The sequence below is a fragment of the Triturus cristatus genome, chromosome 3_2 (genome assembly GCF_964204655.1).
Source record: "Triturus cristatus chromosome 3_2, aTriCri1.1, whole genome shotgun sequence".
Classification (NCBI taxonomy): domain Eukaryota; kingdom Metazoa; phylum Chordata; class Amphibia; order Caudata; family Salamandridae; genus Triturus; species Triturus cristatus.
Genome location: NC_140584.1, coordinates 862,922,782 through 862,937,431, shown reverse-complemented (window position 1 = coordinate 862,937,431; position 14,650 = coordinate 862,922,782). Strand labels below are relative to the sequence as shown.

The following is a 14,650-nucleotide window of genomic DNA, read 5'->3' as shown; positions in this document are numbered from 1 at the left end:
TTGATCATGGAACACCCTTCTATTCGGTTGGGAGCTGGATCGGCAGCGGAGTGGCCGCATTGTAGGGCGCCGCCATCTTATGCCGCTCTCCCGTCGCTACGCGGGACACCCTCAAAGAGGCTTTATAGATCTTGAACGGAGTGCGACCGGTCTCAGAATGCCCGCATCCTATGCCCAATGTCTTCCGATGCACTCACACGCTCGTGTCAGTCAATGACGGATCCGCATTCCGGCCTTTTTAGCCAAAGATCAAACCTGACCAGCGGAGCTGCCTCAAGAGCCAGCCATTCCGCCGTGCACTCTCTAGGGCCGCCCCCGACCTAAGGATACTTTACAGGAAAAAGTGGTTAGCTTTTTCAGGGCTGGAGTGTGGGATTGACCCCACTGGCTAGCTTCTTAAACTGCCCATATCTCAACAGTCAGTAGACATTAATCTGAGAAGAACTGTGGGATACTATCTTAGCTGTCCAGCCCGGTGTACTGACAAAGCATCACAGATTGAGACCCAAATAAGAATTGCACATTTATCGCCAACAGAATACAACATCTGCAGGATTTCTAGGAATCACGCATAAGACCATTATTATTATCCTCTTGAGTATTATACTCTACTTATTTCTGGATCCCCAAATTGGAGTTTGGTATGTATTCCTAAACGTGCCACTTCAGTTCATCCTGTCATCTTGAATTTAGTTACAACGCAAAACGGGAAAAGTACTAGTTTTCCTCTACCACTCCAACATTTCTACACTTAGTTTAAGATATCTTATAAGTCTTTCATGGTGGATAAGGTAATGCATTCTTAAACTTTCTTGCATGTTTCTGAGTTTCCAAATTTAGTGTACAGGCCCACACATTTGCTATAAATTTCAGCAATTTTCTTTTTTCTCTGTTTTTAACTGATTTTATAGTTTTTCCAAATTTCTCTGAAATCCGCTATTACATGTACGTTTGAATGCACCAAACGCTATTTGCTGAAGTGTGTTTGAATGAAAACTAGATTGTTAAATTCAGTCTTTGCCTCCCACAGATCTGTTCTAACCTCTGATCCCTGCTTTGTTCCCTAAACATTTAAATATCTAGGGAAGGCATTGAACCCTGACCTCACTTATCACCTGATAATACAGTACTCTTAACTAACACACTTGAAGCAATGCTCCCTAATCCTGCTAAATAGTCCATTGTGCTTCTGCGTCAATCTGTCAATGCACTCAAGGACTATATACCCCAGCCCTGCTGCTCCAAGATGAAGCTCCACATCTTGACCCATACTATTTGTCCTGAACCCTCCTAGCCAGTTCCTTTACAAGAAACATAAAAATAAAAACAATGACGGTCTTGCAAAACACCTCTCTCTGATAGACATGCAGGGCAGCATGTATATGCACAGTATCCTCAATTGAAGAGGTGACACAAACACTCATCATACAATATAAGCTGTACAGTGTGAGTATACACTCAACCCTCTCTGTACAGATGTAGCACTTACCGTGTACATGCAACGCTCCACAATGGCTGGCTCTGGTTCCAAACCTGGCAAATACTTGCTAACGAAATTGCTGAGGAGTTGGATATCCTGCAGTGAGGGGTGCTCAAGCGGCCGATCACGCCTATCTGGGTCAACCTTGCTGCCATGGTGATAACATACCTGTGATATTAGAAATTGGGAAGAGGGGTTACAGAAACGCAGTGGCAAATCCCAAAAGTTACCATTTTCATGTTACCCATGCGCTACACCCTCATCGTACTACAACCCATTCAGTCAGTACGGGTTTTACTGAAATTCATCCATATTAGATCCTAAACTTGTTAACGAGGTCAATGCCCATTATGGCAACCACAGATCCAACCATTGTCTCCTTTCAGTCCCAATCTTCAGTTGTTCTCCCTTTTTTCTGAAATCACATACTTCCTTGATTCTCATCTAATCACACTCTTTCCAAGACCAATTTATTTTTTCTCATATTTTTCCAGTCTGTTAATTAAATCAAATATTTACCCCCTCAAGTTTCCACTTCGACATAGGAAATGACAATAATTGTTTCTTCCTTTAATACTCATCATAACTTATGCTTCCTCTACATTCTAGAAATAACTCTTCGTCCTCCCAACTCCTATATTTGGTAGAACATCCCCAAAAATCTAAGTAGGCTGCAAGATACTCCATGTATGTTATTAAAGTGCTTGAATAATTATTGCTTGCCAGCCATATCAAAGATCCACAATAGATCCCTTACAGAGCCCCTGGAAATGTTATGAGCCTGTAAGCCCAGTAGGCCACGAAAGACTGAAATATGTTCTGATCTCAACCTACAAAGTAGTTTGGGGAGAGTAGTTTTTTTTCCAGAATTGCATTTGCTTAATAACTTCGGGTATGGTCTGAGAGCTGAACTAGTACCAGCCGCGGTCCGTGCAGGTAACAGCGGTGGGGCCAGGTAAGGGGGGATTTCGAGGGACAAGGCAGAGGGAAAATCAAATAATTCATTAATCTTCCTCTCTGCATCGTCCGTCGAAAACACCCCTTACCCGGCCCCACCGCTGTTACCTGCACAGACCGCGGCTGACTAGTACTAAAGTGGGTCCATGAAAGTATTCGTATTCAATGCTTCTGTTGAACACACAGTACATATCCTTAGCATGCACCCTCGCCTCACCTTGATAAGTCCAGGATATTCATTAGATGGCAGTCCATAGATCTCGTGTGGGGCCCCACAGGCATTTAGTGCCATGAAGCATGGAAACTTTTGTGGGATACCATAGGCACCAGGAACCTTTTCCTTCCAGTAGCAGACATTGATTCCCAGAGGCTAGAACAATAAATTGAGAAAACAGCTGGGTAGACTACATAACCAATGAAATTCAGAGTGTACTTCAAAGGGATTCACGAGAAAGGAGATTTTTTTAAAGCAATGAAAGTGTGGCTCAAGGGGCCATTTTTGGTGCAATTCATACATGGTTATCCTTGTGAAAAATGTTTTATTTGAAAAAGTAGGTAACACATGGCTGAGCAAAGGAAATTCCATCACCAGTTAACTGACCGGAACCCAGTGAAACATTTTAATGGAGGTAAATGCAATATGAATAACTCAGAGAGGCGGTCTACAGTGCAGTGGGACTATACTTTTAATCCTAAAATTGAGATTTAGTCAAACATTGCGATTCCAGCAGCTTTAGCTATCTGGCAAGACCTCATGTCATCATGACACAAATCATAAAACATACCAGCAACATACAGAAAGCAGCTTTGGATCATCCCGCTTTAGCTAACGGCTTGTTTGCTTCACTCTCTGTTGACCATCGCTTAGTTGGGCTGTCTATCAAGTCCATGGTATTTCATGGATTTTTGCATTATTCCGTTAGCTTTTCTATTGAGCTTTTTGGAAACAGCGGCATAGTGCTTGAGACTTGCATATGGTTAGAATGATGTCAGGTATGATGAGCGCACACAGAGGCTGTAAAAACACTATAAAGCACTTTTCATATACACAGAGTAATATCAGCTGCGATGTAGTCAGAATGACGAAAGAAGATGGAAGGGAAGTAAGGGGGCCTCGATCACAAAGAATCCCATCATCCAAGATGGGATCATGTAAATGTGGTGACGTGACCATATTGAATAAGGGCCTTCTGCAATCACAGCTTCCATCCAGCCTCAATCAATCCCATTTACTCCACTGTGGTTACTCTTTCCTCCAGCCCGCCACTGCTAGTCTCTGTCACTCCTGTGTCTCCCCCGGCTGCCAACGTCTAAGGTCTGGAGCACAGAGAAGAGCAGGCAATGCTGGGTTATACACAACAGGATGTGGGAGCACACCGCTGACCTCTCAGTCAAGGTTCACCCCAGGCATTCTGAGTAATGCAGTCTCTTGTAGATCGCTCCGATATTTTCGAGTGTTTCGCCAAGGTTGGCGCAGATAGACATTCCTATCTGCGCCAACCTTGGCGAAACACTCGAAAATATCGGAGCGATCTACAAGAGACTGCATTACCTAGAATGCGAGGGGCGAACCTTGCCTGAGAGGTCAGCGGTTTGCTCCCACATCCTGTTGTCTATTTAAAGTACTCCCATGAGTCATTGAGCTGACGAGCTCGTGGATGAAGCATCTGCGCGCCAGTGAGAGGTACCGGACCTGATAAAATGTTTGACAGCCTCTCAATCAATCAATCAAAGTACTTGTAAAGCGCACTACTTACCCGTGAGGGTCTCAAGGTGCTGAGGGGAGGGGGGTGCCGCTACTGCTCGCAGAGCCAGGTCTTGAGGAGTCTTCTGAAGGTGAGTAGGTCTTGGGTCTGCCGTAGGTGTGTCGGGAGGGTGCTCCAGGTCTTGGCGGCAAGGTAGGAGAAAGATCTGCCGCCGAAGGTCGTTCGTTGGATGCGGGGGACAGCGGCGAGGACGAGGCTGGCGGAGCAGAGCTGGCGGGTGGTGGTGTAGAAGCTGAGTCTGCTGTTCAGGTAGGCTGGTCCGGCGTTGTGGAGTGCTTTGTGTGCGTGGGTGTAGAGCTTGAAGGTGATCCTCTTGTCGACGGGGAGCCAGTGTAGGTCTCTCAGGTGGGGGGTGATGTGGCAGTGGCGGGGGACGTTGAGGGTCAGTCGGTCGGAGGCGTTTTGGATGCGTTGTAGTCGACACAGGTGCTTGACTGGGATTCCTGCTTAGTGTGTGTTGCCGTAGTCCAGCCTGCTGCTGACGAGGGCCTGAGTCACTGTTCTTGTTTTGGTCGGGATCCACTTGTAGATCCTGCGGAGCATGTGGAGGGTGTTGTAGCAGGAGGAGGAGATGGCGCTGACCTGCTTCGACATAGAGAGGGAGGAGTCGAGGACGAATCCTAGGTTGCGTGCGTGGTCGGTGGGTGTCGGTGCTGTTCCCAGCATGGTCGGCCACCAGGAGTCGTTCCAGGCTGAGGGGGTGGGTCCGAGGATGAGGACCTCGGTCTTGTACGAGTTCAGTTTCAGACGGCTGCTCCTCATCCAGTCGGCGACAGCCTTCATTCCCTCGTGGAGCTTGGTTTTGGCGGTGTGCGGGTCCTTGGTGAGGGAGAGGATGAGCTGGGTGTCGTCGGCGTAGGAGATGATGTTGAGGTCGTGTTGGCGGGCCATTTGTGCGAGGGGGGCCATGTAGACGTTGAACAGCATCGGGCTGAGGGATGAGCCCTGGGGGACGCCGCAGATGATGTCAGTGGCTTCGGATCGGAAGGTGGGGAGGCGGATACTCTGGGTTCTGCCGGAGAGGAAGGACGTGGGCTCTTGGATTCCGGCTTCTTGGAGCCGTGTCTTTAGAGTGCGGTGGCAGACAGTGTCGAAGGCGGCTGACAGGTCCAGGAGCATGAGCGCCGATGTTCCGGCATTGTCTAGTTGGCGCCTGAAGTCGTCTGTGGCGGCGATGAGGGCTGTCTCGGTGCTGTGGTTTTTTCTGAATCCGGACTGGGAGGGGTCTAAGATGTTGTTGTCTTCGAGGTGGCGGGCCAGTTGCATGTTGACTATTTTTTCGATGACCTTCGCCGGGTACGGGAGTAGGGAGATGGGCAGGAAGTTCTTGAGGTCGTTGGGGTCCGCCTTGGACTTCTTGAGGAGGGCGCTGATTTCAGCGTGCTTCCATCTTTCCGGGAATCTCGCTGATTAGAAGGAGATGTTGATGACCTTTCGTAGTTGCCGCCTACTCAGCAAACCCCAAAATACAAGACTGTATTCTCTACTGATGACGGTTAATAAACCAGAAACACGTGTCTAGAGATCAGCACTATCTGCACCAACCTTGGCGAAACACTCGAAAATATCTGAGCAATCTACAAGAGACTGCATTACCCAGAATGCCAGGGACGAACCTTGCCTGAGAGGTCAGCGGTGTGCTCCCACATCCTGTTGTCAATGCTGGGTTATGGACAACTAAATGAATAGAACTGGACTCCGTCCCGCTCATTTAGTAGGCGATATCTTTTGATTCAGTGTAAAACATATGTCCTGCAGGTTAGAGTTATCATTGCAACATGCAAATTTTGCACAAGAGCAGAGGCTAGTGGGAACTGTGTTTGAGATGCAGAATGACAGTCCAATTTTGAAAGTGGCTTATCAGGGTACTTCACATCTGCAATGCCAATCTTTTATCAGTTCTTGCATTGACTGTGTACTTGATATCCTTTACCTGCAGGTTGACACCAGGTGACCCTTTTGCCAAAAAACGCATAACTACGTGGAAGGGGGTAACCATCTTTGTGATTGTGGTGTTGTCCTCAATCTGGTATGTTTTTGGCAAAGGGTCAAATGCCAAAACCAGGGTCTGGGTGTGTAAAGACGGAATTGACCTACTTCCACCCAGTACCATTGTAATGGTCAATGATGACATCTATTTGCCGATGGGCAATGGCGACCTTATTTTTCTCAAAACTGCACAGTCTACTTGCGTTTACTTTCTCTTTGTGGTGTATACTGTATAATTGAATGGAGGGGATACAAATCCTGAGGAATTTCTCCTATTTTCATTTCTTCCCCAGGAGGCAGCCAGAGTCAGATGGTGAGCCCTGTATATGCCGCCATCACGGACTCTGCCACCTTCAGCCTTCTGCTACTCAGTGAAGGAAAAAACTCCCTTTCGTACTGGTCCTGTTGGTGGACGTTAGTATTGCAACAAGAACATTGATCAGAAGAGCAGAGGTATATGTTAACCCGCCTCCGGTATCAAGCCCAACTTGATGATTCTATGAAGTTTTATTGGTTCAAAATGGGTCAAACGCAGCAACATAACCACTGACATTTCCTTAATAAAATAACCACACCACAATATCTCTGGAGAGTCTATACTAGAAAGAAGATAAGGTCAACAGAAAAAGGACAAGCAGAAAGTGGGCGGAGACATAAAAAAAGAAGTAGGGTGGGGACACGGAGTGGAGTTCTCAAACAACCAGCCAACTGTGGAGCTCCATACATACTCCCTTGCCATCAACAGTATTACATAAGGTGACCACCTGTCTACATTTTTTTATGAACTGCCCTGAATTTGTGTGCTTTATCCGTGAAGTCATGAGTGGTCTGCTCAATGTGCCTGATGTCTGTAAACACTGGTGGCCCTTGCAGACAGCATCACCAGAATCTGTTGCACTTGTTCAAGTCAGGTCACATCACAGTGGTTTTTAAGATACTCCTCCTGAAGTAAACAATAAGTGATGGATAGAATGCTAGAAGTAATCTCAGCCACAGGTAATTACTCGGGCCACACCGCAGTCCGTCATTGTTTTGCACACCGTGCCACCTCAGTTTGTACTCAGCCATATGTAAATCTGCCTTGGCCCTCCTCCAATGGGAACAGTCCAGACAGAACTATGGGGTCAGGTTCGCCTTAAACTGAACACAAGCAGCCTAGGACTGGTTTTCCACTGATTTGGGCTCATCCGCTGGATCCAGCATGGTTCCAGTGACACAGTGTGCACAGAACTCATGTCTAGGCATACCTGTCCCAACTTAAGGCGACACACTGAAGTATACAAAAAGTGATGCCACTGGTTAGTCGGCCACTGGTAATTACTTAGGCCGCATCCCAGTCCAATGTTATTCTTCATTCCATGTCACCTCAGGTTGGACCCAGCCATATGCAAATCAGTCATCACCCTCCAAAAGGAACAGTCCAGCCCAAACTGCCAAGCCGGATCCTCCCTGGATGGATATGAACTATCTCTTGGTGCGCACCATCCACATGCAACAATTGCCAGAGGTAAAGGGGTTCGGACTTGGCCTTGATGTAAAGAAGCTGTGGCTACACCTATAGCTATAAATTGAGCCTAATGTCCACTGTTAAGTGGTAGTAGTGCACTGTGTGTGTTGGTGCACTATGCCATTTGCGGGGGTACATTACTCAGTGGGTGATGGTATACTTAGCCGCAGGTGGTTGGGTAAGGTTCTATGGGTGATGGTGCAGTGTGTTGGGGGTGCACTTTTCTGTGAGTGCTAGTACCCTGTGCAATATGTAGTGGTAAACTATGCTGTTGGAATACACCAACATTATCAACCAACCACAGCACAGAGACTGCCCTACTCGCCGCCACAGATGACATCCGCACCCTCCTGGACCAAGGCCACTCCGCAGCCCTCATCCTAATCGACCTATCAGAGGCCTTCGACACCGTCTCCCACCACACACTAGTCACCAGACTACATGACACAGGCATACAAGGCAAAGCCCTGGACTGGATACGATTATTCCTCACCGGAAAAAGCCAAATAATCAGACTCCCACCCTTCCTCTCTGACCCCACAATAATCACCTGCGGAGTCCCACAGGGTACGTCCCTGAGCCCCACCCTCTTCAACATCTACATGGCCCCCCTCGCAGCCATCGTCCGACAACACAGCCTCAACATTGTATCCTACGCCAACTACACCCACCTCATCCTCTCCCTCACCAAAGACCCCACCACTGCCAAACTCAACTTCCAGAAAGGAATGCAAGATGTCGCAGTCTGGATGATCAACAGCTGCCTGAAGCTCAACGCCGAGAAGACAGAAGTCGGTGGCCGACCGCCCTCGGAAGCCCACCTACCCCCTCAGACCACGCCAAGAACCTTGGCATCGTACTCAACTCATCACTCACCATGAACCGACAGGTCAACGCCGTCACCTCCAGCTGCTTCAACACACTCCGCATCCTCCTCAAGACCTGCAAGTGGATCCCCCCTGAGTCGAGGAAGACAGTCACCCACTCACTCATCACCAGCAGACTGGACTATGGAAACGCACTCTACGCCGGCATCAACAAGCCCCTACCCCGCAAACTCCAGACAATACAGAACACCGCTGCCAGACTCGTCCTCGGCATGCCCCGACACAAACACATCAGTCAACACCTACGAAGTCTCCACTGGCTCTCACGCCTACAAATGCCTACACAACAACGGACCCAAATACCTCAATGACCGAATCAACTTCCACGTACTCAAAAGAAACCTCCGATCTTCCCACCTCGCACTGGCCGAAACCCCGCGCATCCACAGAGCCATAGCAGGTGAAAGATCCTTCTCTCACATTGCAGCCAAGACCTGGAACGAGCTACCGGCAGACATCAGATGCGCCCCCTCCCTGAACACCTTCAGGAAGACCCTCAAGACCTGGCTCTTCGGCTAAACAGATCTGTGGACCCCCCTCACCCCGCCCCCCCTCAGCGCTTTGAGACCCTCATGGATGAGTAGCGCACGTACAATTCCCTGATTGATTGATTGATTGATCAAGACAAACTGACATCTGGCTGCTGGGTTGTCAACATCTGTAACAATACTGTTCTAACACACAAACAAAACAGATCTTTGTATCCATCACACAAGCCCTTTTCACCTCAGACACAAAGTCGGGCCTATTGGCTTTGCCAGTAATTGGTTATTTTATTCTGCATTTTGGCCAATGCTGTGTCTGCCGAGGGGGCTCCGTGCAATAACCTAAGTGAGGCCGTGAATAATGTCACTGCTGCAACCAGCAGAGCCCCTCCTGTACAAATTACATTCAGTGCACAGCACTGAGGGTAAGCGAGACATCCATTCTGCCTGGCCTTCGCCGTATATCTTCCCTAATTTGTGGCGGGAGCAGCCTGGTGTACCCGGAAACACTGAAGTTCTGGCGCGAGTAGCGGAGCGCGCCAGGAGCCGCGCGCAGACGTCGGGCCGGAATCAGTCGATGGGAGCGTGCAGATGCAGGCCCTACGTCTTCCAAAGCACCTCGCTAAATGAGCTCTGGAGAAGGCCGGCCGTGTGCTTGTAAATCTCCCACTTACTCAGCACTTCTGCGCCTCGCCTGAAATATATCCTGTCGCCCTGGCCTCGGCGCAGTGCAGGCTCGAGTCCGTCTGGACGCCTTCCTCTTGCCGCCGCATGCACATCTACCCGGGGGCCAGTCGGACGCCTCTGGTCTTAGCCTTGCCACACCTGAGATCAGAGGCCACACCTGAGCTCAGAGGCCGCGAGGACGGCGCATTGACAAACATAACTTATTGTTCTGAAGGTATCAAATGGAGTCAAATCTCTGATGTTGTTATTGTGGGTCAAAGGATGCACCTTACCTTATCACGCCTAGCCACGGAGGTCGATAGGATACACCAAAAAGGCGTGTGGCGTAAGTGGTATCACACACCCTCTGGACCTGATGTCATCATAGGGTGACACCTTGTCCCCACCCTTCAGAAGTAATCAGCCTCCTGTGTGCTGCTGGTGGACTAAGAGTTTTTGCTCCTGCTACTTCCTTTATAGCCATTGAGACAAGACAGGGGCCAGCGACATCCAAAGAAAAGCCATGGAAGCAGATGCCAGCCCTGGAAAACGTAACAGACGTCCAAGCTTGATTCGCCATTCCTGAGCCAAATCAGACCCTTCTCTCTCGGCAGAGGGCCTACCTCGCCCATGTGCCAAACCACATATCTTTCCACCTCCTAAAATCCGTGAGAACTCTCTCCATCCTCAGAGTTGCCTGCGCCCTCTCAGAGCGCGCTGCCACTGCCGGAAGACCCCACCCACTGCTGTTGCCTTTGTGGGAGCTGTTTACCTCTGCAGGACAGTCTATGTGACCCTGGGTCCTCACTGAAAGCTCTACGCCTTTGCACAGGTGTACCCACCCCCCAACCATGGACCCTACAGCTTCTCACAGTGCACCCTGCTCTTGCAGGTGTGTTTTTCAAACTTGCAAAGTTTCCCTACTCCTCTACATACTCTGGAATTTCTCTCCATTTGCTGCAGTTTCCATTTCACCATTGACGTCTCCATGACCCCTGCCCTTTCTCTAAGGACTTGCACTCAGTGTCTCTCAGGTGTCAGTGTAGTCTCACAACACTGCGCATTGTGTCACAGATGATAGTGATTTTACAATGCAACCGATACAAAATATTGAGGTGCCCTTGTCATGCCATCTCTGCAGTTTTTCTGTACTCACAATGAAGAACTCTCTGGTTTTGTGGTTATTGGTTTACACACAATATATTCTCTGATATTCACCTACATTCAGCTATGTTCACCAAATTACTGGTGGGGACCAAGCGTGGCCACAGGAGTAGTTACATCAAAAGGATGCGCCCAAGGGATGCCTGGTTACTTGGGCCCGAGGTATTATGGAAAAGAACAAGAATAGACTCCCAAAGGCCGTTTGAACATGCATAAACCACTCATTTATTCGTTTCAGTCAACATCAGTCACCCAATCTGTCTTCTATGAGCCCGGAAAGCCAGGGACAAGCCCTAAAAAATGGTTTCACAACCTAACTCCCATAGACAGCAATGTTACATCGTCACAGGAAGCTATGTCACAACTCAATCACATCCTTCACTTTAGGAGGAATGGGCCAGAACCGTGATGCTAACTCTGTCGCTAACTCTAACTATCGCTCAAAAACAGTTTTAAAAACTGAGGTATAGTTCTGGCTCGTGCGCAAAATCAATGCAATCCACTAGGTCTGGTTAGCAACTCACCCAGCACATGCCATAACTCAAGCTGCTCGCCAAGGTGTCCTCTTGAAAGCTCGTCTTTTATTCTGTACCCTTAACAAATTAGTGTTGGGACAATGGCAGGCTGCACACACGTCAAGGTGTGTGTGTTGGTAACCATAGCTGGCAACATTTTTATTGTTTTCTGTGTTTGGGCCAGACCAGTAACTTTTTTTTGTCAGTGATTTTTTTTTAAATATCATTTACGTAATTTCACCCCACTAAGCACGGCAATACGGAGCATGCGTTGGCTGCAGCGCTTGGCCTGTAGCTGAGCCCTAGGCCTAATCCACCGCGAATGGCCAAGCCCCACTGTGCACAGCTCTCGGCTGTGTGCAGTGGGCGTCAGCTGTACCCAACTTCCCGTGGGCAGCCATCCCAGCGTTATAGAGCTTGGCTTTAGGCCTGGTCTTATTTTAGCTCCTATATCTTGGCTTTTGTTGGGGCTGATTTCGTTTTTCATTTGAAATATTTTTGTATTTGTAGACCCTATTTTGGAGCCACAAATTCAAGACAAGCCTCCTGCCTGGGTACCGCACACCCAGGACCAATGCCCCCCATGCTTTCCCTTCCAGGGGCTTGCAGTTCTACACCCTTACCACAACCCGGCTACAGGCGATGCTCTGGCACAGAAGCTTGCCCTGGATTTACGAGTCTCTGGCGTAAAGCACCCTATATTCACTGTACCTTTTCAGGATTTGCAGATTCCAAACCCTAAAATGGTGTCAGGGATTTGCAGAACATGTCTTGATAGAAACATATCACACAGTGGAAACAGCTACATGCAGTTGAGGTTCAACGGCAGAGGCAGTGTGCAGCAGTGGCTGGCTGCCCTTGGAAGGATGGAGACAGGGCCTTGCTACAGGCCCAAGCCTATGCGCAGCAGGGCTCGGCTGTCTGCGGTGGGGGGAGGGGCGGGGAGGTGGGGGCATAGGCATTTTGTCTCGAGAAAGGCCCTTCTTTTGAAAGGTGGGCATGTCTGGACAGATGTGCCTCTGTTTATGATTCAAGAAACACCTTTGTTTTAATGGCAAGTTGTGGGTGAATGCTTGTTTGGCAAAAGAAAGCCTGACCATTAATAGAGCACTCGACCTGCCTAGCCTGCACGCCTGTTTACACACATTTTGCTACATGGAAATATATATCACCTGCTTTGCGCTTTTATTGCATAAAATGCAATGGTATGAGAACAAAATATTTCACAAGAAACCGTGAAAAATGGCAAATATTTCACGGCTGCCTATGAAATGTGGATTTCGTCTTCATAAAGTCAGACCCCAAACCAATATACAGAGCTTTGTCAGGACACTGTCAGGGCTGTCAGGATTATGTGGCATGGAAGACCAAATTATGCAACAAGGTTATCTCAATTATGTGGCATAATATATGTAAATTATGCAACACATTCTCTGTCAATATTATTTTCATCCATTTGAGATAGAGGTACATTTTTGGGGAAATCGTCATATGTAGAAAATGAGTTGCCAAACTACATAGCAATTGCAGTCAATCCCTAACTGTGCAGTAAACACTGCAGCCAAAGAATCACTTAAATCTACTGACCCTCGTCGTTGCTCATTGTTTTATTAACATGTTGTTGAAGAAAGTTAAAGAGAGCCTAAACAGTCTGAAGAATACAGGGTTTCAAGCTATCAGTCCCAAAATTAGTGGGCAATAAAACAAGCCTTGGACAAGTCAATAGCTCCTACCTTTGGGACATGTTGCTTTACCAATTTCTTTTGGCGATGCTGTACAGTATCAGCAAAAGGAATTTTTTGGCTATGCTGTGCAGCATGGCCAAAAGAAGGAAGAATTTTTTTTTGAAATAACGTAGTGGCTACTGGCAGTCGTGCCATTTTCTTGAAGCACCTATGCGAGATGGCATATGCTCCTGCATGCATCACCACCCATGCTTTGCTTACGAAATGAAGTGAGTGCCATTTTTTTCATTTACAGATCCAAGCTGGATTGGTAAATTAAAACAAAGCAAAAAGATAGTAGTACAAAAGTTTTTTTTTTTTAAGCAGAGGGCCTTGTCCTCGAAATAATTACAATTTATTATAAAAGGAAAAAATACTGCAGGTATGGGTGGGGCAGTGGAGGAGTAGGCCAGGGGATGAGGAGGTACACGTAAAAATAAAGCGCGGAGGAGGAGGGGAAAGTAGCACATGTTTAAGACAGCAACGTGGAGCGTGGGAGGAGAGGCACACAAGGGAGACAGCAACAAAGGGGAGAGGGGAGAAGCACAGAAGTAAAACAGGACAAAGAGTGTGGGGCTAGCAAACAAGGGAGAGAGCTAAAAAGCAATGTGAAACCTCTTGAAGTGCTTAGCTAGAAAGAGCAAAGTGCTCCAAGGATACAAGTCAGATATTCAGGAGGATAGTAAAGAGGCTCTGCTCCTGGGAGGGACAACACAAGATGACAAGGAAAGACATAAAATAAGAAGCAAGGAAACAAGATTGAGAATAAAGCCCAACCAGTGGTAAGCAATGGGCTGGCTTTAAGCACACTGTAAGTTATTTGTAAGCCCACAATCGATCTTTTGCAACCAGGCAGCATGTTCTGTCTGGTAAGTGAGACCTGAAAAATATATACCATGTATTATATAGCACTATAGTGCCACCACTGGGTTCTGGCGACATTTACGAAGCACCCAGACTTCAGCCTTGTGGTTTATGTCACCAAAACCACTCAATGACAGCATTAGACCATAATACACAGTGACCCATTAAACACACATTCAAAACGTTATTTCTAAAGTACTTAGGTTAAATTCCAATTTATTACTACAGTAATGTGAAATTCACAAGAGACAATCATTGTTTTCAGCCTTGCAGATTGTATGTTACAATTACTTGACATGTTTTACAAGCCCTGTTTTGTGGTTTGCAGACCCAACTTTGGGATTGTGGACCAGAAAAGAATGATGGGACCGAAAAGCTCCCTCATCCAATAGGGGACTTTTATTTTTAAATGGAGGTCCCTGGACAGTCTGTGAACCTGCTCAGATATCTGTAACTTTTAGCACTTGCAAGCCCACTGACACCAGAACACATTTTTGTAATGCTAATTTCTAAAAGAAAAAAATATTGAAAGATGAATGCACACCAAACCAAACAAAGTTCTCTTCATACCAAATTTGGTGTCAGTCTGTTCATGATTTGTTTCTGTAGCGGAGAGCAAATGTTCATATGGAAGTCAAAACATGTA

General features: G+C 47.5%; 1 protein-coding gene across 1 annotated transcript in view; it reads right to left on the bottom strand.

The window, feature by feature from the left end:
• The window catches only part of PIPOX (pipecolic acid and sarcosine oxidase), a 340,310-nt gene that overhangs the window by 52,843 nt on the left and 272,817 nt on the right, over positions 1-14,650 (bottom strand). Inside the window, exons 5-6 of the mRNA XM_085649159.1 lie at positions 2,655-2,807; positions 1,490-1,648 (exon numbers count right to left, since the gene is read on the bottom strand). Of these exons, the coding sequence (XP_085505285.1) occupies positions 1,490-1,648; positions 2,655-2,807 (312 nt within the window). The remainder of the gene's footprint in view (positions 1-1,489; positions 1,649-2,654; positions 2,808-14,650) is intronic.